This window comes from Schistocerca piceifrons, chromosome 4 (genome assembly GCF_021461385.2).
Source record: "Schistocerca piceifrons isolate TAMUIC-IGC-003096 chromosome 4, iqSchPice1.1, whole genome shotgun sequence".
Lineage (NCBI taxonomy): Eukaryota > Metazoa > Arthropoda > Insecta > Orthoptera > Acrididae > Schistocerca > Schistocerca piceifrons.
The window spans coordinates 440,902,483-440,927,924 of NC_060141.1; the positions used below are offsets into that span (position 1 = coordinate 440,902,483).

The following is a 25,442-nucleotide window of genomic DNA, read 5'->3' on the forward strand; positions in this document are numbered from 1 at the left end:
TATACACCACAAAGAATCGATGCCGTTGGCGGTTGCCTCGTCATTAATTTACACCGATGCCTGACAACGTCGACTAGGATATAGCATCACGCGCTTTCTCTTTAACGCGGGCCATATGTTTTATCTCTAATACGAAATTTTTCTTTCCTTTCATCAGAATGGATTGACATTGGTGACTCTTGCTTGCCTGAGGAGACTGATATTCGAAGATTCCATAATAAATGAACACGTATTAGGCTTTTATCTCTGACAGGAGAGCAATATGTACAATGAATGGAATTAAGTTGGCGTATTCTGTAGATCAGTCATTTGTGTACACATAAATAGCTCATGGAAATTCGATTTCAAATGGAGACGTACAGACAAACTCATTGATACATGAAATATCTCGTGTTACCGTATACATAATATATATATGCCTTTTGTGGAGGTTTTATGGACATAAATAAATCGATAATCACTAACGAAAGTGTAGGAGTAATTAATATTGTTCCATATCTTTTGTGGAAAGGAAAAGAAGGAAAATTATCACTAACATGTCATCGTCGACGAGATATTAACAAAATTAGATTATGTTCTGATTTGATAAGGATGTCAAAGGGAGAACAAGAAAAACAGAAATCTTAATGAGTGCGAGGAACTTTGATAACACTACTCCCGAATGCGACAAAACGCTCGACAACCACTTCCTTGCTACGGCCTGGTCTTGTAGGTTTTTCTTCAGAATAACCAAATAAGTGAAGTTCAAAATCTTAGCTATAATAAGTGGATCGCTGAGAACGTGAGGATACAGAGAATATAATTACATCATAGTTATGTCACAAGGAAACACTTTCGGTGTTTTACACATCTACCGTAGTAGCCGTCTCAGAAAAGAGTTCTTCGCTGTGATGTAACGCGTTTCAGTGACGATACGAAGTATCCAAAACCATGCATTATAAACTCATTATTGATTGATATTCAGTGCCATTATTAATGAGATGAAATGATTGGAAAGTAAATGTTATCTTGCAATCTACTCCTACCGTATTTAAGATTTAATAACGTAGGAGATATTGGGCAACATGTGTAAGATAATAAATAGCTTCTTCATTCATCTGCGAGGTGGCAGCTGTAATAGTGACGTATCTGCTCCCTCATTTCATGTCACTAATGTCTTTTGAAACATTTTAGTACTGAACCATAAAAACATTGAATGAAGAAAACGGTTCATAGGGAAATAAGTTAGACGTAGGATTACTAGTGTGGTGTCACCGCACCTGCTAGGTGGTAGCCTTTAAATCGGCCGCGGTCCGTTCGTATACGTCGGACCCGCGTGTCGCCACTATCAGTGATTGCAGACCGAGCGCCGCCACACGGCAGGTCAAGTCTAGAGAGCCTCCCTAACACTCGCCCAGTTGTACAGCCGACTTTGCTAGCGATGGTTCACTGTCTACATACGCTCTCATTTGCAGAGACGACAGTTTAGCATAGCCTTCAGCTACGTCATTTGCTACGACCTAGCAAGGCGCCGTATTCAGTTGCTATGAATGTATTCTGAACAAATAATATTGCGAATCGTGTACCGTCAAGAGCGACGTTCATCATTAATGGATGAAAGTTAAGTATTAAACTAATTACGTCCGCTTTCTGAGTTCTAATTCCTTGTCATGTTCCAGACCTCAAGTCAGTATAGTTCTTCCCTCCTCACGCCAGCCTGCGTGAGCTAAAACGCGTGCATTTCGGCCTCCTCTAGTAACACGGTGTTGGCTCTTCTGCCAACCCAACAACTTGAATACGATATTATTAACTAAAAACTGTGAAAGTAAAATCGAATCAAAAAATGGGAAAATCAATAGTGGGATCGCATTAAAATACTTTGACACGAGAATGTTTTAGGAAAGTGATATACTGACGGCAATAAAATTCGGTTAAAACTTGTTGAAACAGTATTCTTCTGAATTTTGGCGCTTTAGTTGGCATTGTTAGTTTACTTTTACTTCACCCTTAATCAAAGACGGATAGGAAATGTTATCGTGGAAACGAGGCAGCCATAAAGTATTACGTGTATGTGGAGCTCCACAAGTCATAAATATGTAAAGACATTCATATTTATCTAGCAACAAAAGCTGCTGGTAACTGCTGATAAAATAGACTTTTGCGTGCTACAAGGTTAGATCGAAACGATTATTCACTGTCCAGTCACATTAATGGGACCACTTATTAAAAGCTTCTGTAACCACCTTTTGCAGAGCACACGAACAGGAAGATAGGCAATGACATACCGGTATGTATCAACAGAGGTTTGGAGCCATGCCAATTCCAGTGCTTTGGCCAGCTGCGCTAGGTTTCTCGGTTGAACATCCAAAGCGCTATCAGCCCGATCGAGGTCGTCCCGCAGACTGTCTCTTGGTTTTAAATCCGGGAGGTTTGACGGCCTGGGGATACGGTAAACTCATTCAGGTGCTCTTCGGATCACGCACGTACATTGCGGTTAGTGTGACACATGACACTGTCGTGCTTGCAGATGGCATTGTGCCGAGGGAAAAACAAACTGTGTATATGGGTGGAGGTGCTTCTCAAGAACAGACGCATACTTGTGCCTTCAAGAATAACGAGATCACTCAGGAAATGCCACGACAATTTTCCCCATATCATAAAACTTCCTCCTCCGGCCTGGACTCATCCAACAATAGTTGTAGGGCCTTTGTTTCCAGACGTTTCATACCACACACGAACACGGCCACAGTTCCGATGGAGCATAAAATATGACTCAACTGAAAAGGTCACTTTTCGCCAGGCTCAGTAGGCGTCCAGTTGCGATGTTGATGTGCAAATTACAGCAGTCAGCATGGGTGTAAAAGGCTCCCGCTGCTGAGGCTCATACGTAGCAACGATCGTTGAACCGTCGCTGATGAGACACTGTCGGTAGTCTCTTGGTTCATCTTGGCAGTCAAACGCTCAACAGGTTCACGAAAATTCGTCTGTATATATGTCAACAGCCGTTGTTTACCCCGGTAGTCTACGACCCGTTATGCTCGTTGGTGGTTTTGGATAGCGCCATTTTGCCATGCACGGTATACTTTTAGCACGGTGGCAGGTTAACAGTTTACAAACTTTTCCGTTTGGGAAATGGCTTCACCCTTATTGCGAAAGCCAATGATTATGTCTTTTTAGAGGCCAAATATATCGCTTCGTTTTCTTTTATGACAAAGACTGCAATGTTGTCCGCATCACCCCTCTCCTACCCACGACTCGCCTTATGTACTCTCCATAGCGAGTGATGCTTTCACTGGCTGTTGTATTTTGATGTCGACCATAGACAGTGCTCACGTAAATGTGACTGGAACGTGCAATTGGGATATAGAAGCATTACAGCAGCCTAAATTATAAATAGTATCTTTCTTTCTGTGGCCTCAATAAAAATAAAAGGAAAAATATCCTTAAATACTCTGTGTCACAGCGGTCAAAGGTAAAGTGTCTTAGTATAGTTATATATTCCTATTAGGCGATCCGTAATCATGTACCCTGCTGAAGAGTAAACACAAATCATGTCGCTAATTCTTCAGCACGTAAAGTGCACTCAGCAGCAAGCAACATGAATACGGTGTACTAAGGATTTTTGATTGTATTAATGCGTTTTACTTTTTATTGTGACAGAGATTCGACCGAACTTCGGGACCACCCCGATAGAAACCTGATGAGGTTGCACCAGCATGTCTGGAACGCCGAGTGAGAGACGAGAATACAAACAACTAGGAAACAGGTAACAGGAGACGGCACCAGAGATAAATAAAATGGCTCTGAGCACTATGGGACTTAACATCTACGATCATCAGTCCCCTAGAACTTAGAACTACTTAAACCTAACTAACCTAAGGACAGCACACAACACCCAGTCATCACGAGGTAGAGAAAATCCCTGACCCCGCCGGGAATCGAACCCGGGAACCCGGGCGTGGGAAGCGAGAACGCTACCGCACGACCACGAGCTGCGGACCAGATAAATAAAGCTCAACGAGTGTTCAGGAGAGAGACAACCTGATACATAGTGAAAACTGAGACCAAGAACCAACGGTAAGTAGCTACATCACGACGATGGTGAAGCGAATACAATACTGAGTCCCGTGTTACTGCAGGGTGAAACTTATAGGGCGGCTGGAACTCCGATTGACCGACAGAATCGTTGATAGCGCTCGTGGATATAACAGCTCCACCTGATTCCCAACGTCCAGTTACATGCTCTCCACTGGGCTTTAAAAGTCGCCGAAGTGGCAACGACGCTTTCAACGGCGATGCAAGACTTTTTATGTATTTTAATTGGTACTGACGCTGCTGTGAATGCGACTCCCTACACGATGCTTTAATAGCTCATCGGGTAAAATATTATTCTCTCCCATGATTGGGCACACCAGTTTCTTTGGAGGGCTGTAATTAGTGTAGCACTGGTAGCTTTTGCTAATGGCGTAGTCCTCGGTGTCATCTACATCTTCATCTGAATCTTCATAATTACCCTGCGATTCACACTTAAGTGCCTCGCAGAGTGTTCATCGAACCATGTTCAAGTAAATCTTTCTATGCGAACTTTAAATTCTCTTGTTTTATCATGACGATTATTTCTCCTTACGTAGGTGGGCGCCAACACAATATTTTCGCAAACGTGACTTTGCCACGACGGAAAACGCCTTTTTCCTAATGGCGCTCCAATTCACGTATCATGTCTGTAGCAATCTCTCCCCAATTTTGCGATACTACAAAACGAGCTACGCTTCTTTGAACTTTTTCGATTTCCTCCGTCCGTCTTATCTGATGCGGATCCCACACTGTACAGCAGTACTCCAGAAGAGGACGAACAGGTGCAAGCAGTTTCTCCTGTAAACCTTTTGCACTTTCTAAGTGATCTGCCAATTAATTGCAATTAGTTGAGTTTACAGTCCTTAGATTTTTGTGATTTATCGTGTAACCAAAATTTAACGGATTGTAGATGACCTCACACTTTACATTATTTAGAGTCAACTGCCCCTTTTAGCGCCATACAGATATCTAGTCTAAATCATTTTTCAGTTGTTTTTAATCACCTGTTGGTTTCACAAGATGGAATGGCAGCCTCATCCACAAACAATGTATGAGGGCTGCTCAAATTTTATCTTACGTCGTTTACGTTGATCAGGAACTGCAGGAGGCCTGTAGCACACCCTGGGCGAATGCCAGATGTTATTTCTGTTTCACTCGATGGTTTTCCGTCAGTTACTACGAAGTGTGTCCTTTTCTGACAGGAATTCACGAATCAAGTCGCACAATGGAGGCGATACTCCATAAGCAAGCAATCTGATTAGAAGTCGCTTGTGAGGAACGGTGTCAAAAGTCTTCTGGAAATCTAAAAATATGGAATTCATTTGATACCCTCTGTCGTTCACTAGCCCGTGAAGACAAAGGAATTGTTGTGTTTCACAAGAACGATAGTTTCTGAATCCATGCAGACTGTTTGTCAATAAATCGTTTTCTTCGAAGTAATTCACAATTTTCGAACACAAAATATGTTACAAAATCCTGCTACAAATCGACGTTAGCGATATGGGTCTGTACTTCAGTGAATTACTCATATTTTCTTCCATGGGTGTTGGTGTAAAAAATGCAACTTTCCCGTCTTCAGGTTCGGTTCGTTGGACGAGCGAACGTTTGTACGTGGTAGCTATATATGGAGATCTTGTATTACCATTTATTACGCCGTAAGATCAGTGCGTCCAAAAAGATACTAACCAACAGAAGCCAGAGGGGACGATCATTATCAGTGACAATCGATTTCAAACTCGACAGGGGTTTCAGCTGTCAGTAATGGTGATCCATATCAGACAGTGTCCAAATGAACACTGCGAAGAAAACGACAGGTTGCGCACATTCGTAGCCTGTAATCTCGCAGAAGTCATTTCCTCAAAGCTGCACTTATAGCTGCGTGTCTCTATCGGACAGTGTTGTTGTTGCTGTGGTCTTCAGTCCGGAGACTGGTTTGATGCAGCTCTCCATGCTACTATATCCTGTGCAAGGTTCTTCATCTCCCAGTACCTACTGCAACCTACATCCTTCTGAATCTGCTAGTGTATTCATCTCTTGGCCTCCCTCTACGATTTTTACCCTCCACGCTGCCCTTCAATACTAAATTGGTGATCCCTTGATGCCTCAGAACATGTCCTACCAACCGATCCCTTCTTCTGGTCAAGTTGTGCCACAAACGTCTCCTCTCCCCAATCCTATTCAATACTTCCTCGTTAGTTACGTGATCTACCCATCTAATCTTCAGCATTCTTCTGTAGCACCACATTTCGAAAGCTTCTATTCTCTACTTGTCCAAACTATTTATCGTCCATGTTTCACTTCCATACATGGCTACACTCCATACAAATACTTTCAGAAAGGATTTCCTGACACTTAAATCTATACTCGATGTTAGCAAATTTCTCTTCTTCAGAAACGCTTTCCTTGCCATTGCCAGTCTACATTTTATGTCCTCTGTACTTCGAACATCATCAGTTATTTTGCTCCCCAAATAGCAAAACTCCTTTACTACTTTAAGTGTCTCATTTCCTAATCTAATTCCCTCAGCATCACCCGACTTAATTTGACTACATTCCATTATCCTCGTTTTGCTTTTGTTGATGTTCATCTTGTATCCTCCTCTCAAGACACTGTCCATTCCATTCAACTGCTCTTCCAAGTCCTTTGGTGTCTCTGACAGAATTAAAATGTCATCGGCGAACCTCAAAGTTTTTATTTCTTCTCCATGGATTTTAATACCTACTCCGAATTTTTGTTTTGTTTCCTTTACTGCTCGCTTAATATACAGATTGAATAACATCGGGGAGAGGCTACAACCCTGTCTTACTCCCTTCCCAACCACTGCTTCCCTTTCATGCCCTTCGACACTTGTAACTGCTATCTGGTTTCTGTACCAATTGTAAATAGCCTTTCGCTCCCTGTATTTTACCCCTGCCACGTTTAGAATAGAAAGAGAGTATTCCAGTCAACATTGTCAAAAGCTTTCTCTAAGTCTACAAATGCTAGAAACGTAGGTTTTCCTTTCCTTCATCTTTCTTCAAAGTTAAGTCGTAAGGTCAGTATTGCCTCACGTGTTCTTGTATTTCTACGAAATCCAAACTGATCTTCCCCGAGGTCGGCTTCTACTAGTTTTTCCATTCGTCTGTAAAGAATTCGTTTAGAATTTTGCAGCTGTGACTTATTAAACTGATAGTTCGGTAATTTTCACACCTGTCAACACCTGCTTTCTTTGGGATTGGAATTATTATATTCTTCTTGAAGTCTGAGGGTATTTCGCCTGTTTCATACATCTTGCACACCAGATGGTAGAGTTTTGTCAGGACTGGCTCTCCCAAGGCCGTCAGTAGTTCGAATGGAATGTTGTCTACTCCGGGGGCCTTGTTTCGACTCAGGTCTTTCAGTGCTCTGTCAAACTCTTCACGCAGTATCTTATCTCCCATTTCATCTTCATCTACATCCTCTTCCATTTCCATAATATTGTCCTCAAGTACATCACCCTTGTATAGATCCTCTATATACTCCTTCCACCTTTCTGCTTTCCCTTCTTTGCTTAGAACTGGGTTTCCATCTGAGCTCTTGATGTTCATACAAGTGGTTCTCTTATCTCCAAAGGTATCTTTAATTTTCCTGTAGGCAGTATCTATCTTACCCCTAGTGAGATAAGCCTCTACATCCCTACATTTGTCCTCTAGCCATCCCTGCTTAGCCATTTTGCACTTCCTGTCGATCTCATTTTTGAGACGTTTGTATTCCTTTTTGCCTGCTTCATTTATTGCAATTTTATATTTTCTTCTTTCATCAATTAAATTCAATATTTCTTGTGTTACCCAAGGATTTCTACTAGCCCTCGTCTTTTTACCTACTTGATCCTCTGCTGCCTTCACTACTTCATCCCTCAAAGCTACCCATTCTTCTTCTACTGTATTTCATTCCCCCATTCCTGTCAATTGTTCCCTTATGCTCTCCCTGAAACTCTGTACTACCTCTGTTTCTTTCAGTTTATCCAGGTCCCATCTCCTTAAATTCCCACCTTTTTGCAGTTTCTTCAGTTTTAATCTACAGGTCATAACCAATAGATTGTGGTCAGAGTCTGCCCCTGGAAATGTCTTACAATTTAAAACCTGGTTCCTATATCTCTGTCTTACCATTATATAATCTATCTGATACCTTTTAGTATCTCCAGGATTCTTCCATGTATACAAACTTCTTTCATGATTCTTAAACCAAGTGTTAGCTATGATTAAGTTGTGCTCTGTGCAATATTCTACCAGGCGCCTTCCTCTTTCATCTCTTAGCCCCAATCCATATCCACCTACTACGTCTCCTTCTCTCCCTTTTCCTACACTCGAATTCCAGTCACCCATGACTATTAAATTTTCATCTCCCTTCACTATCTGAATAATTTCTTTTATTTCATCATACATTTCTTCAATTTCTTCGTCATCTGCACAGCTAGTTGGCATATAAACTTGTACTACTGTAGTAGGTATGGGCTTCGTATCTATCTTTGCCACAATAATGCGTTCACTATGCTGTTTGTAGTAGCTTAACCGCATTCCTATTTTCCTATTCATTATTAAACCTACTCCTGCATTACCCCTATTTGATGTTGTGTTTATAACCCTGTAGTCACCTGACCAGAAGTCTTGTTCCTCCTGCCACCGAACTTCACTAATTCCCACAATATCTAACTTTAACCTATCCATTTCCCTTTTTAAATTTTCTAACCTACCTGCCCGATTAAGGGATATGACATTCCACGCTCCGATCCGTAGGATGCCAGTTTTCTTTCTCCTGATAACGACATCCTCTTGAGTAGTCCCCGCCCGGAGATCCGAATGGGGGACTATTTTACCTCCGGAATATTTTACCCAAGAGGACGCCATCATCATTTACTCATACAGCAATGCTGCATGCCCTCGGGAAAAATTACGGCCGTAGTTTCCCCTAGCTCTCAGCCGTTCGCAGTACCAGCACAGCAAGGCCGGTTTGGTTATTGTTACAAGGCCAAATCAGTCAATCAGCCAGACTGTTGCCCCTGTAGCTACTGAAAAGGCTGCTGCCCCTCTTCAGGAACCACACGTTTGTCTGGCCTCTGAACAGATACCCCTCCGTTGTGGTTGCACCTACGGTACGGCTATCTGTATCGCTGAGGCATGCAAGCCTCCCCAACAACGGCAAGGTCCATGGTTCATGGGAGGGATGTTGCCCACTGTGAGAATGTGAGACAGTATCTAAGTAAAAACTGTACAGTAGCTTAATGAACGTGAATAATGTGGTCCGACGAATTATGATTGCGGTGTTCGACTACCAAAAATATTCAAACGGAGTTCGAGCCCTGGTGACAAGGCGGGGCAGCAGGTAAGCGTTATTCCGCATGGGTGCGCTGCTTACGAGCGCCACAGCGACACCGCCCGCTTCAGGGGGTGTGATTTGCCTATTATGAGGGTGCCTACAGCACCTTCGGCCATATAAATATTTCACCCACCCCATTCAAACTAATGCAATTGCCTATTTCTCCGATTCTCCCACGTTCAACAAATCCCTTTAACTCCTGGAAAGACGTGCATTCCACTTGCATATCGACGTTTGAGACTGGAAAAAGTCCTTGGAACCGTACAGTTTCATTTGATGAAAGCTCCTACGCCTCGGCTCAGGCACGATCCCCCGTGTCGTTCTATGCTGTGGCCCTATTCCAATACAGTTGGAGAGCCTCTGCAACGCTGTTGCAGTTTGGAGGAAATATTTAACTGGGCTGAGGCGTGAATGGTTATTTGGACCGAGAAGGCAGGCGTGGTAAGGTAGTCCATGCAGTTATGCAAAGCCAGTGTGCCAGGGTAGGATAGTGATTAACGCATCTGTCTAGTGAACAGGAGGCACGGGTTCGTATCCCGATCTTGATATAAATGTCCTGCATATAAGAATCGTACTTTAATGAGTGGTGTACTGTTGCACGGTTATAACAGCCGGAAATGCATGTGCAGTTTTCATTCTATACAAATAGAAATTCATCTCTGTGATACTTGTGACCGTGCCTTAAATTGACTATTCGCGATACAGTGTTTATTTCAATGGATGTACAGCTACATGCAGAAATATGACTTTTTTTTTTTTAAATTTGTGATAAATTCCTACGGGACCAAACTGCTGAGGTTTACACATTACTTAACCTAATTCAAACTAACTTGCTTTATGGAGAACAAACACACCAATGCCCGAAGGAGGACTGAAACTTCAGAATGGGGGGCCGTGCGAACCGTGGCAAGGAGCCTCAGAACGCGCGGCTACCCCGAGCGGGGAATACGTCTTCAATTAAGATATTCTTTACCTCTACGGAGTTCGCACCTTTAGAAACAAACCTGGCCATGAATGACTATATACGGAAGTGGACAGAAATAGGGAAACAACAAAAGGGAAAGTCACTGTCATACGGTGTAGGAAACACGCTGGCATTCGATACAGCTTTCAGTCACCTCGAAATGCAGAAATATAAGTACTGTATGGTTTTCATGGGAATGTTACGCCATTATTTCTCCAAAATAGTGTCAAGTTCGGATAAAGGATGGTGGAGGTGGTTTGTGATCATGCACATTTCTCTCCAAAGAAGAACCACATAGGTTCAATGATACTGAGATTTGGTGACTGCGGTGGTTTGTGGAGATTCAACTATCTGTCTTCACGTTCACTTAAGCAGTCTGAGATCATTCGAGCTGTATGAATAGGCACAATATCTTGTTGGAACGCAGCAACGCCACTGGGGAACAAACACTGTACCATCGGATCGACCTGATCAGTCAAAGTGGTCACATAACCCTTGGCAGCATGGGGATTTTGCACAGTAACGATGGGGTCCATAGAATGCCACGATTTGCCTGCGTACTTCATCACCGAAACTCCGTGATTTTTCCGTCTTGGGACGTAAGCTAGGCCGGAAGTTGAAACATTGTACAACAAAACTCTTCTTAGCACATGACTTTTTTTCTTTGTTCGATATTCGCGATTTCATGGCGTTGGCAACACGTTTTCCTGTTACAGCATTTACGTAATTGATGAGTGGTCTTCTAATTCGACCTCGCCCTGCTGTTCCTCTCTTATGGAGCTCCCTTCGTGTTGTTTTGGCGCTGATAGGGTTCGCAAATGTGACACTGAGTTCTGGAGTGATTTTTGCACCTGTCGTCCGCTTATTTTTCATCACATTCCTGTTCAATGAGCGTCTAGCACGATCGCTCAGCACATACCGTCATCCACGTTGTGACTTAGTAGATGATGTTTTTCCGCTTTCGCTGTGTGCGATATAAGTCTTCAGTATGGTGTCTGGCTAAACACCAAAATTTTCGGCTATCTCCGTTACGAAAGTAGTCACCAAACGTGCACCATTAATTTGCTCACGTTTGAATTTACTTAGCTCGAACACAATTCACTCATAACACCATAAAACACTGTTCTGCTGCTACTGACATTTACAACGTACTGAGGACACTGCGCTGGTGCCGTTCATGGTCATGTACAACAAAGCAACCCGCACGCTGGCTAGAATCTATATTTATGTTCAAGCACGCATTTCTCGCAGTTATGGCATATTTCTGTCAAACCCCTGTACAAACAGTACTGAAGTCCTTAAGAATCCCATTTGATTTTCTATTAACCTTCGCCATTCGTTTTATTTTATATAAATGTTTCGAATACCATGGCATTAGACTGAAAATAATTTTGTTCATATTATGTCCAGCGGCGGAGTCAGAGAATTTATTAACCTACTTACTTCATCTTTCAAAACAAAAACTAAAAAGTGGTTAAAATGGCTCTGAGCAGTATAAGACTTAACTTATGAGGTCATCAGTGCCCTAGACCTTAGAACTACTTAAACCTAACTAACCTAAGGACATCACACACATCCATGCCCGACGCAGGATTCGAACCTGCGACCGTAGCGGTCGCATGGTTCTAGACTGTAGCACCTAGAACCGCTCGGCCACTCTAGCCGGCTTCATTTTAGAGTCAATTTTACTGCCTATATACTGCAACGTAGTCCGAGACATCAACCTCTTACACTGTACAGTGTTTTAATAGACTGCCTCAGTACAAAACTCTTCTGTCAGGGGCACTTTCTGTAGTTCAAAAGATACAAATATTCTGAGGTAGTCGCCAGTTTGAACCTCTGTGCAGCTACATGGAATTTAATTTAATGATTTGGGACAAAGGGAATACAAAAGGAATGTGATATGAAAGAGACAAATGGTTCAAATGGCTCTGAGCACTATGCGACTTAACTTCTGAGGTCATCAGTCGCCTAGAACTTAGAACTAATGAAACCTAACTAACCTAAGGACATCACACACATCCATGCCCGAGGCAGGATTCGAACCTGCGACCATAGCGGTCACGTGGTTCCAGACTGAAGCGCCTAGAACCGCACGGGCACAACGGTCGGCGGAAAGAGACAGGAAGGATATAATTACTTCCTGCCGGAGTTCTTTGTGCGGCTGCACGTCATTATTTCCTTGCAGTCTCTTTCGTCTGGAAACAGGTCAATTGGGAGTTTGTTATTTGCGTTACTGGAATTTTTACCTACTTTGAATGTCTGAGACGCTAAGCGAAAATTTTGAATAGCTTATTATTTGCACGCAGTATTGGGTTAGAGTAGCTGTGTCACTGGAAGATGTGCCTGTTTTGCCATCGCTGCTTGGCAGCGAGGAGCAAAAGAGTTCAATTGTTAGAGCAATAGTGGCAATGTAGGGGTAAAGTTAAGTGAACCTATTTTTAAATAAAATGATTTGTGTCTGAATATTGCGAAACAGAGAAGAAAGAATCGATTAATGTTTTAAAATGAAATGACATGTAACGATTTAGAAAAGCATATGAAGTCGAAAGAAGGTAATATTTTTTATATGCTTGTACTTCAGTCGCGCATGGCTTGGAACCATTGTTGACTGAGACATCCATATTACGGAGATTTAGATTTTTCATTAAGGAATGAGTAAATTTGACTGTATTGTTTTTTACACGTTTATTGATTATTCGTCTAACATTTGTGAGAGTAGGAGTTTGGTATCAATGTTGCCTTTTACCAGTATCAATGAGTGTTTTAAGACGAATTTCGTACAAGTAAATTTATGTCAGATAACGTAAAATCAGTTTGTTAAAGAAGTATTACACCTATGAGCATTGTCCACATCCTCAATCCAAATCGATTTTATTTGAAGAGTGTCTCACTGAGTGATACGTATAAAATAGTTTACTTGTTGTCTGGAGCATTGCACTAAGCTCTCAGCAACTGTAGTTAGAGATATGCAGCTGGCGCACAGAGAGCAGCAAGCAAGTGTTTCCGAACCATTACATGACGATGTGAGATATTTCCATTTCAACATCAATTTGCTACGAAAATCAGGAACGCATAGGGACCATTTCATGAACAGCATTATGTAATATCTCTTTATATTCGATGAATTATTCTGATACAATTCTACCCTTGAATGACGTATACTAATTTTCTATCTTCATACTCGCAGAATCCATGCGCAAAGTAGTTTTATACAATAGCTACGCCATGAGCGCATAATTATTCTTTGTAGTACACTCTCTGGTGGTTGTGAGAGTGTCTTCGTGCCGATTAGCCTGAGCTTGGTTTGAAGAACTGTAATCTGATTATTGAGATTTATGACAGAAGATAAATGAGACGAAACTGTACGATTAAAAGGGAAATATATATATATATATATATATATATATATATATATATATATATATATATATATATATAGCTCCTTTATACAAAAGGTGTGTATTTGACAATTGAGAATTAATGATATTCATCGATGTATGGCGTAGTTGTTAATCAGAAGGGAACTTCCGAAAGACTGGATACGAACCTGCATTTAATAATCCAAGAGCTCCATTACTTCTTCGGAAGGTTAAACTTCATCAAAGCCAAATATCCGCTTGATCTGAGGTTTCCCGACTGATTACACAACGCCCCCAAAAACTACGAGGCATTTTATTTGTACAGATTAGCAGACTGCCGTAAAGCACGAGCCTCCAGAGAGGAAGAATCATCGCCTGATTTCATTCTAACAAGTAAAATTTCTGAATCATTTTGAGTGAATGAGATATGACTGTGTTTCATATTATGAATGACTGATTGCTCGAACGAATTGAGAGCTACATAGATAGGAGGAAAATTACAATTATTAGGCAGATCATTAACGCACAGGGAAACTTCGTATAATTCAAGAGATTAACAATAAAGTTACGGATTCAATAAGTTTGCAAACTTTTAGAAAGATTATAAAACAGAGCCAAATTCATTTTGTATTCTCGCAGGCAAATGTATTTGTTTTCTCTCGGAGATGAACAAAGTCACCCAAAGCTAATCAACAGCAAAGTTAAAACCAGCCAACGAAGCCAGTATGAGTTCAAAATCAAACATTCATTTCCATTCCCTTCGCGTCTAAATATTCATGTATATGCCTCAGCTGCTTCAACGGCCCCCCCTCATACCTGTAGTGCGTGGGCCAGCCGCGGTGGCCGAGCGGTTCTAGGGGTTCGTTCAGTCCGGAACCGCGAGACTGCTACTGTCGCAGGTTCGAATCCTGCCTCGGGCATGGGTGTGTGTGATGTCCTTAGGTTATTTAGGTTTAAGCAGTTCTAAGTTCTAGGGGACTGATGACATCAGATGTTAAGTCCCATAGTACTCAGACCCATTTGAACCATTTTCTAGTGCGTGAATTTTGAAACAATCACCAACTCTTTGGACACTTGCAAGGAGTAAACAGCACGAGCTGCCGGGCACTGTCGCCAGTTCGCACCTGTTCGGAGCTCCGCAGCCTTGAGCGTGTAGGCGTCCAGCGCGACGGACATGGAGCGGCCGCGGCTGTTGAAGGCGGTGACGGTGAGGCGCAGCGCCTGGCCGGCCCGCAGGCCCGCCACGCCGAAGGATGGCCAGCGGGAGGTGACATTGGACAGCAGCCGGCCGGTGGACACCTCCTCCACCAGCAGCTCGAACCGCTGCGGCCGGCCGCCGTCGAAGCCCTCCAGGCACTCCAGCTGCAGCGACGTCGACGTCTGGTTCACCAGCGTGCAGTTGCTCGCTGGGTCCGGCTTACCTGTCACAAGTGACTCAGCATTAGATGCGGAATAACACAGCACCACTCCATTGCCGCAATCACTGCCATGTGAGACTTAGGTTGTCGCTGTGATTGTTCCTTTTTACTTGCTTATAGCTCTTTGGCTCAATGCGCCTACTACTGTGATTCTCAGAAACAAATCGATTTCTTAACTGGACCTATTCGGAGGAAGAAGGGAGTATACTGACGGTGATTTCAATTTGACAACAAGTCCATTGGACTGACTTGCAAACAGTCACTGCAACTGATTCATGTACACTGACCACTCATTAGTTAATGTGCTACAGAATTATACAGGAATGCATGTTTCCTAAAAGAAGCTAGAAACTGAAAGACATCAACTAGTTGCCACATACGTTCTATTAGAGAACAATTAAAATCAAACCCGAGGAAAAGTAGTCATGCTTTCTTTAATTTGTAAGAAAAACTAAGAAAATACTGTATGCGTGGTGTGTGTGTCCAAGACATAGAGAGAGTTTACAGCATATGATACAATACCTGATTTTTCATACGACAAACGAAAAAAATGCACTATAAAACAACAAAAATAAGGAACACACATTTGCAGCAATATATCACTTATGAAGGAACGAAAATAAGTACCACCGAAACTACAAAATATAGCTCCAACAACGATTACTTTACATACATAATCCTCAATATTCATTTCATTTCCATTACTATAAAAAAATGATTTCGTAATATCTCTTAAATAAGCTGTCAAAAGTCTATTTCATATGGCAACTAAAAATTACTAAATCTATTTTCCCGTAAAGGAAATTTCTCATAGTCACAGGTTTTCAGGCACTCAATTGTTGCTTTTGACGACTGCTTGGAATGTGGCATGCGTTGGCATGAGAGGATAAAACAGAAAGAATGCATAATGCATTGTACGATGCGAGGTGTTAATAGTAAGATTCCTTAAAATGTTGACGACAATATTCTAACACTACGAACATGTCTAGAATTTGTTTTTACATTCAACACATTACTGAGTATCAGAGTATTTTAAATAAACGATACTATAACGTAAACAAGCAGGCGAATTTGGACAGCATGTAGTCTCATACGAAACGATTAAACATGAGAAGAATATAGAAATGGGGTTCGCAGAAGCTGCATGCAACACAAAGACCTTTCTGAATACATATTGCTGATTAACGAAAGAGGGTACTTCGACACCAGCGGTGGTTGCTTATTTTAATGAAGATTATCTAGAGCAGGAGACGTAAAATGAAAAAGTCCTTGCCCTTGAAGAATCTGTTAACAAAATGTGCATAGGCATCACAAGAGGTAATATCAGAAACAAAGGCCCTCTCTTTTTTATTCCTTTCTAGTGGAGTAAGAGCGAATATATCAAGAAATCTGCATTAAGCACTCGGCTGCAAAGAGCACGTAAGTGCAGATTTTTTAAAATAAAGTAATTAATTAATAAAAGGACATATGAGGGTCTGTTGTTTCTAGGGATCAAAATGAAATCTTTTTTAAAACATAATGTATTTTATACCGATACTTTCATGTATGTAATATATTTAAAACTTCATGATGTGATATGTGACATCTGTCGTCAAGCTGTAATATATACTCTGTTTCCTCTACGAAATGCTGATACCTGCCAGTCGAACTATGCAGTTCCTCAATTAAGGAAGCTGGAAAAGCGTAGTGGCACTAAGAACGTAATTCAACAGACTGCACATCGAGACACATTGTGGGGACTATGAATACAGATTTCCAACAAAGGAATACGCACTTTACACAGCATTATTCGTCTACGTCTATGTCTACGTCACTACTGTGCTATCCAAAATAAAGTGCCTGGCAGACGGTTCAATGTACCACCTTCAAGTTGTCTCTCTACCGTTCCACTACCGACCGGCGCGCGGGAAAAACGAGAACTTCAATTTTTCTGTGCGAGCCCTGATTTCTCACATTTTATCGTTATGATCATTTCTCCCTATTTATGTGGGTGCCAAGAGATTGTTTTCACAATCGGAGGAGAAAACTGGTGATTGAAATTTCATGAGAAGATCCCGTCGGAACGAGAAACGCCTTTGTTTTAATGACTGCCGCTCCAATTCACGTATCATGCCTGTGGCACTATCTACCCTACTTCGAGATAATACAAAACGAGTTGCCCTTCTCTACACTTTTTCGATGTCATCCGTCTGTCCCGTCTGATGCAGATCCCACACCGCACAGCAATACTCCAGAATAGGTCGGACAAGCGTGGTGTAAGCAGTCTCTTTAATAGACCTGTTGCACCTTCTAAGCGTTCTGCCAATGAATCGCAGTCTTTGGTTTGCTCTTCCCGCAACATTATCTATGTGATCCTTGCAATTTAGGTTATTTCTAATTGTAATTCCTTAGTATTTAGTTGAATTTACAGTCTTTAAATTTGTGTGACTTATCGCGTAATCGAATTTTAGCGGATTTCTTTTAGTACTCATGTGAATAATATCACAGTTATCTTTATTCAGGGTCAATTGCCACTTTTCGTACCATACAGATATCTTATCTAAATTATTTTGCATTTCGTTTGGGTCATCTGTTGACTTTGAAAGACGGTAAATGACAGCATCATCGTCAAACAATCTAAGACGGCTACTGAGATTGTCTCCTATGTCACTAATATAGATGAGGAACAATATAGGTCTCATAATACTGCCTTTGGGAACGCCGGATATTATTTCTGTTTCACTCGATGACTTTCCGTCTGTTACTACTAACTGTGACTTTGGGACAGGAAATCACGAATCCAGTCGCACAACTGAGGCCATATTCCACAGGCACGCAGTTTGGTTGGAAGACGCTTGTGAGGAACAGTGACGAAAGCCTGTTGAAAGTTTGTGAAACGTTTCGTGATATAGATATCGGTAAATAGCCAAGAACAACGTAACGAATAATGCAGTATGTTACAGACAGACTCTGAACGCATTCTGACTATTTTTGTATAAATGATCTAAGTGGCCGTTGTTCGTCACATATCACACATCTAATCGAAGTTCCGTTCTGATCATATCCGTCCCAGTACATCAGGAGTGACGGTCACCTACAGCTGCTGCGATGCTGCGATGCGGTGTCGCTGGTCTTCGAGGGTCTGTGGCAGAGGAGTAAAACAAACGCTATCCTTGATGTAACTCACAAAAAAAGAGGACGACAACTTAACGTCGCTGACATGGTCCAGCGGCTGCCTGTTGTGACACACCCGGTCGGCGTGAACTTTCTGTATATCGCAAGTAATCAACCTCGTGGAACCTTTCCCCACAGAAAATAATCCGTGGACGTCAGATCCGGTGAGCGTGCTTCGACGACCTATCCATCTGTCATGAAATATGCTATTCAATACCGCTTCGCAGCGCGGCAGCGCGGGATTAGCCGTGCGGTCTGAGTCGCTGCAGTCATGGACTGCCGGCGGAGATTCGAGTCCTCCCTCGGGCATGTGTGTGTGTGTGTTTGTCCTTAGGATAATTTAGGTTAAGTAGTGTGTAAGCATAGGGACTGATGACCTTAGCAGTTAAGTCCCATAAGATTTCACACACATTTGAACATAACGCTTCAACCGCACGCGAGCTATGTCCCGGACATCCATCATGTTGGAAGTACATCGCCATTCTGTCATGGAGTGAAACATCTTGTAGTAACATTGATAGAACATTAGCTAGGAAATCAGCATACATTGCACCATTTACATTACGATCGATAAAATGGGGGAAAGTTGAAGGATATTTGCTATTGTGATCCACCGACAACGCCTGACAACATGCTTCAACGCATTGTCAATGCATGTGCGAACATTACAAAGACGAACTACTCGCTATTGAAAGGAATGTCTTTACACGTATTGCCGAATGCATTTATTTCATTTATAGCATTAATGTGGTATTTACAGGTAATCATGTTGTAACAGCATGCGTTCTCAGAAATGATAAGTTCACAAAGGTACACATATCACATTGGAACAACCAAAATAAAATGTTCAAACGTACCTACGTTCTGTATTTTAATTTAAAAAACCTACCTGTTACCAACTGTTCGTCTAAAATTGTGAGCCATATGTTTGTGACTATTACAGCGCCATCTATCACAAAGTAAAAAAAGTGGTCCAATTAAAACATTCATATTTCTTTACGTACTACACGAATATATAACAGAAATGTGGGTTCCGGGCTCCAATTTAAAAAAACGCAGCTGATATCAGTTTGACCTTTGGCAGCGCCATCTAGCGGGCCAACCATAGCGCGATCTGGTTTCCCCCTTCAAGCAAGACAAGTTTCGTTCTTTGTAGTTTTTCCGTTTGACGCTTATTTCGTGAGATATTTGGCCCGTTCACTACAGTGGACCACAATGTATATGATATTGTAATGGCTGTATTGTTCAAAAATACGGCGTGAAGCTCCTTCAGACATGCATTAAGACGGATGTCTGGACTGCCATTGTTAACATGTAGAAAAGCCACGTCCTTAATAACTATGATTAAAGTTTTCCTTTTAATTTCAATCTGTATTCGTTGTACGAAAGTAGTCCTCAAACGTACCACGATGGCCATACGCTAAGAAATATGCAATAGGAGCATCATATTGAGAGTAATTGCATATTGGAATAAATGGCTTGTAAAAGAGGTCAGAAAATTTAATACATCTTCGAGCGAAAAAAGAGCCAGTCATAAAGCTAGTAACTGAGGAGAGTACATGTCACATACATTCCTCGTAGAATATTTTTTACCGGAGGAATGCAGCTATTGAACTGTCATTCTCTGACGTCATCGCGGGGCTTCCCTGTGCTGCGCAGCATTCGCACCTAATAATATTTGCCGATATCGCTGAAGTTCCGTCCCTCGAGCTAGATTAAACTGCCTGGCACGAGCCCCCGGCTCTGGCTGACAGTTCCATTACAGGTGGCTGGTTAATGCATACTACTGCTCCCCACGGCCACCGACGACCCCTGCTGTTCCAAGTCGTGTCACCCTCTTTGGCTCACTTTTCATGCAGAGATCAGCGCTGGCTTTATGATTAGCTCTCTGTCCATAGGCTGAGCGCGTTTAGGTTACGTAAGATGACTCGTGAAGCGATGCGTAACAGGTATTGCTTATGCGTACGAACAATGCGCTATAAACTTCACCTATGTAGACCTGAGTAATAATTGAAATACAGTGATTTTAGCAACAGGCGGACTGCCGTATGAACAACATAGTAATATGCATACCTGGCGTAGAGAAAGACCTGAAAGATCTGACAGCAAGTAAATCACCAGGTCCGGATGGAATCCCAGTTCGATTTTAAAAGAGTACTCTACAGCATTGGTCCCTTACCTAGTTGCATTTATCGTGAATCTTTCGCGCAGCACAAAGTCCCAGGCGACTCGAAAAAGTACAGATGACTCCGGTATTGAAGAAAGATAAAAAGACGGACCCGAAAATTACAGACCAATATCCATAACTTCTATCTGCTGCAGAATCTTTGAACATATTCTCAGTTCGAATACAATAAACTTCCTTGACATTGAGAATCTGATGTCCACGAATCATCATGGTATTAGAAAGCATAGCTCGTGCGAAACTCAGCTTGCATTTTTGTCACACGCTATACTGCAAACTATAGATGAAGGGCAACAGGAAGATTAAATGTTTCTAGATTTCCGGAAAACATTTGACACGGTGCCCCATGCAGGCTCTTAACGAAAGTTCGAGCACAAGAAATTAGATCACAGATCTGCGAGTGGCTCAAAGACTTCTTAAATAACAGAACCCAGTATGTTGTCCTACAAAGGCGAGCGTTCATCAGAGACAAGGGCATCGTAAGGAATGACCCAGGGAAGTTGGACAGGACGGCTGTTGTTATCTATATACATAAATGATTTGGCGGACAGGGTAAGCAGTATTCTACTCTTGATTGCTGATGACGCCGTGGTTTACCGTAAGGTGTCGAATTTGAGTAACTGTTGGAAGATACAACACGACCTAGATAATTTATCTAGTTGGTGTGACGAATTGCAGGTAGCCCTAAATGTGGAAAAATGTGAGGTAATGCGGATTGGTAGGAAGATCAAACCTGTAATGTTCGGATACAATATTCCTAGTGTCCTGTTTGACACATTCAAATCGTTTGAATATCTGGGAATAGCTTTGCAAAGAGATATGAGGTGGAACAAGCTTTTGAGAACTGTGGTAAGTATGGCAAATGGTCTACTTCTGTTCATTGGGAGAAATTTAGGAATGAGTGGTTCGTCTGTAAGCAGAACGCATACAGGACGCTGGTGTGCCCTATTCTTGAGTACTGGTCGGGTGTTTGGGATACGTAGCACATTGGATTGATGGAAAGCATCGAAGCGATTCAGAGGTGGGCTAGATTTGCTAGCGGTAGGTTCGAACAACACTTAAGCGTTATGAAATTGCTTCGGTATCTCAAATGAGAATCCCTGGAGGGAAGGCGACGTTCTTTTCGAGAAACACCGATGAGAAAATTTAGAGAAGTGGCATTTCTAGGTGACTGCCAAACGATTCTACTGCCGCCAACATACACTGCCCGGAGGGTCTACGAAGATAAGATACGAGAGATGAGAGCTCATACGGAGGCATAAAGACAGTAGTTTTCCCCTCGCTCTCTTTGAGAGTGGAGCGGGACATGTATTGACAAGTAGTGGTACAGGGTACCCTCCGCCCTGCACCGTATGGTGGCTTGCGGAGTGTCTATGTAGATGTAGATCTAGATGTAGAAGTAAATGATTTTGCTTACAATGCGGACTGTAAACGCATAAAACCTTAGTGAATACTGTTCTTTCCACAGGCAGTGAAAGATTTGTGATTAAACCACATTGGTGTGCAAAAATTAATGACGAAAGTAACTCTTGCATGCTGTGTCGTTGTGAAGAAGCGTAGCTCAATGAAACTTGGACCGTACATAGCAAGAGCAGCTACAGCCTACTACAGAAGATACTTGATTAAAGACAGTAATTATACTGAAATGACGGCGATTTATGATTCTTCCCAAGACATTACAAAAGGCAAGACATTATTTTTCGTACGGGGCGTGTTCGCGACATACGGTAGTGTATGCTCTGCAACGTCCTCCCGTGCTAATCCGGAAATTGGTAAGGAGTTCCTATGGAAGGAAATTCCACTCCTCCACCAGCGCGGTTGACAACTGCTGTATAGCTGTTGGCGCATGTGGACGTGCTGCAGCAGGTATGTCAAACCGATTCTACAGGTGCTAGATGAGATTTAAATTGGATCAATGGACAGGCCAGTACACTTCCTGACTGTCTTCTCTTCCCAAGAGCTGCTCCACCTGCACTGTTCGATATGGTCGCACATTAACAACCTTAAAACTGATGTCCGAGCCCAACGTACCAAATAAATGTGGAAGGACTACAGAATCTGATTAATATTGACTAGTGAGTGTACCGTGTTTACAGATTAGAATTAGATTAATACCTTCAGCTTCTGACGGGCGTTGATATACACTACTGGCCATTAAAACTGCTACACCAAGAAGAATGCAGATGATAAACGGGTATTAATTGGACAAAAATATTATACTAGAACTGACATGTGATAACATTTTCACGCAATTTGGGTGCATAGATCCTGAGAAATCAGTACCCAGAACAACCACCTCTAGCCGTAATAACGGGCTTGATACGCCTGGGCATGAGTAAAACAGAGCTTGAATGGTGTGTGCAGGTACAGCTGCCCAAGCAGCTTCAACACGATACCACAGTTCATCAAGAGTAGTGACTGACGTATTGTGAGGAGCCAGTTGCTCGGCCACCATTGACCAGACGTTTTCAATTGGTGCCAGATCTGGAGAATGTACTGGGTAGGGCAGCAGTCGAACATTTTCTGTATCCAGAAAGGCCTGTACACGACCTTCAACATGCTGTTGTGCATTATCCTGCTGAAATGTAGGGTTTCGCAGGGATCGAAAGAAGGGTAGAGCGACGGGTCGTAACACATCTGAAATGTAACGTCCACTGTTCAAAGTGCCGTCAATGCGAACAAGAGGTGACCGAGACGTGTAACCAATGGCACCCTATACCATCACGCCGGGTCATACGCCGGTATGGCGATGACGAATACACGCTTCCAATGTGCGTTCACCGTGATGTCGCCAAACACGGATGCGACGTGGATTCGTCCGAAAAAATGACGTTTTGCCATTCGTGCACCCAGGTTTGTCGTTGAGTACACCATCGCTGGCGCTCCTGTCTGTGATGCAGCGTCAAGGATAACCGCAACCATGGTCTCCGAGCTGATAGTCCATGCTACTGCAAACGTCGTCGAACTGTTCGTGCAAATGGTTGTTGTCTTGCAAACGTCCCCATCTGTTGACTCAGGGATCGAGACGTGGCTGCACGATCCGTTATAGCCATGCGAATAAGATGCCTGTCATCTCGACTGCTAGTGATACGAGGCCGCTGGGACCCAGCACGGCGTTCCGAATTACCCTCCAGAACCCAACTATTCCATGTTCTGCTAACAGTCATTAGATCTCGACCAACGTGAGGAGCATTGTCGCGATACGATAAAGCGCAATCGCGATAGGCTACAATCCGACCTTTATCAAAGTCGGAAACGTGATGGTACGCATTTCCCCTCCTTACACGAGGCATCACAACAACGTTTCACCAGGCAACGGCGGTCAACTGCTGTTTGTGTATGAGAAATCGGTTGGAAACTTTCCTCATGTCAGCACGTTGTAGGTGTCGCCACCTGCACTAACCTTGGGTGAATGCTCTGAAAAGCTAATCATTTGCATATCACATCTTCTTCTTCCTGTCGGATAAATTTCGCGACTGTAGCACGTCATCTTCGTGGTGTAGCAATTATAATGGCCAGTAGTGTATATCAACATGGACAGGTGAAAATGTGTGCCCCGACCGGGACTCTAAACCAGGATCTCCGGCATACATGGCAAAAGCTCTATCCATCTGAGCCACCGAGGGCATAGAGGATAGTGCGACTGCAGGGACTATCTCGCGTGCGAACATGTCCGAAGGAACAGACACCATATCCATATCAGTATATAGTGTTAAGAGACGGTTCCAAGAGCATGGGAACTGGACCGACGAGAAGTGGGGTCGCGTACACTCCTCATATGAGGGCAGATTGAGTGTGCGTAGTTATTCTGGGCGTAATCTCATAAGACGAGAGTTGGTAACACGTAACGCACCCAGCAACAATGCCATATTCGATCGTCTGGTGGCCCATGTGTTGTTATGGTGGGAAGGCATAACTTTGCATGGGTGTACTAACTTCTGAATCCTTGAACACGCCACAATCGCTGCCCAACATTATCCTGAAACTGTAATCCCCATGTGCATTCAGCAGTAACTTCATTTTTATGATGGTCGCACTATCGTGTAGTACGGTCCAGTGGAGCAGCTATAGAAACGATATGATATTCGGAAAACGGACCGGCCTTCCCTTTCAAACAACTTAAATAACATTTAGCACGTGTGGGATACTTTGGAGACTCCTACTGCAGCACATCCTAATGCACAAACCTCTATCCAGCAATTGGCAACAGCGGTGGTGCAGAAATGGAACTCCTTAACCAACCTTGTGGTCACCATAGTAGCAAGTTGCAGAGCTTGCACTGCCGTTCCGCGTTTTGTAACGTCGCCGAAACCGCCATACATCGCGGTGACTTCAGTGTTATTGTTGTCTTTGAATAACGTGTCATTCCTTCTCGCCTCTTTGCGTATTTCTTTCATTTACTTTTATGCTATACTGTATCAATTCTTTGCATGTATAATCGAAGTTACAGTGACCTATCTTACTTGAAAGCGACGCAGTATGAGAAAGTTACTTTCGTCCTGAAGTTTTGAGCTCCAGTATGTTAGTAAACGGCACATCTCATCGAAGACTACGGTCGTTAAGAGCTTACACTCCCGATAACGTGAGGCACGCTGCTTACTCTGTGGACAACAACTGAGAGAGTCCTCAACATGTTTTTCCAGCTACGTCAGAATAAGCACATTTAGGCTGTTTCAAAAAATTATACTTATCCTTCCGGAGTTTTTCACCAAACGGGTTAATACTAAACAGAGTAAGTAAATTAGTATCTGTTACACATACGAACAGAATCTACATAAACTACCGGACATGGCACTGCACTGCTATGCTGGAAATTGACTACTATTCATTTTCTATTGAGGTTGTAGCGTTCTTCGGGAAAGGGCACATCAAGCGCTTCTCGCTCTCCACTCTACAGACAAACTGTATATACCGTTCAACTAATGACATAGTTACATTACGGCAACTGCACAAAAGTTTTGCATCCAAAAATG

The 25,442-nt window shown here is 42.6% G+C and overlaps 1 protein-coding gene across 1 annotated transcript in view; it reads right to left on the bottom strand.

Annotated features, from left to right (window-relative positions):
• Positions 1–25,442, bottom strand: part of LOC124795903 (hemicentin-1-like) — a 441,143-nt gene that overhangs the window by 135,087 nt on the left and 280,614 nt on the right. Inside the window, exon 6 of the mRNA XM_047259982.1 lies at positions 14,838–15,134. Coding sequence (XP_047115938.1) covers positions 14,838–15,134 — 297 coding nt within the window. The remainder of the gene's footprint in view (positions 1–14,837; positions 15,135–25,442) is intronic.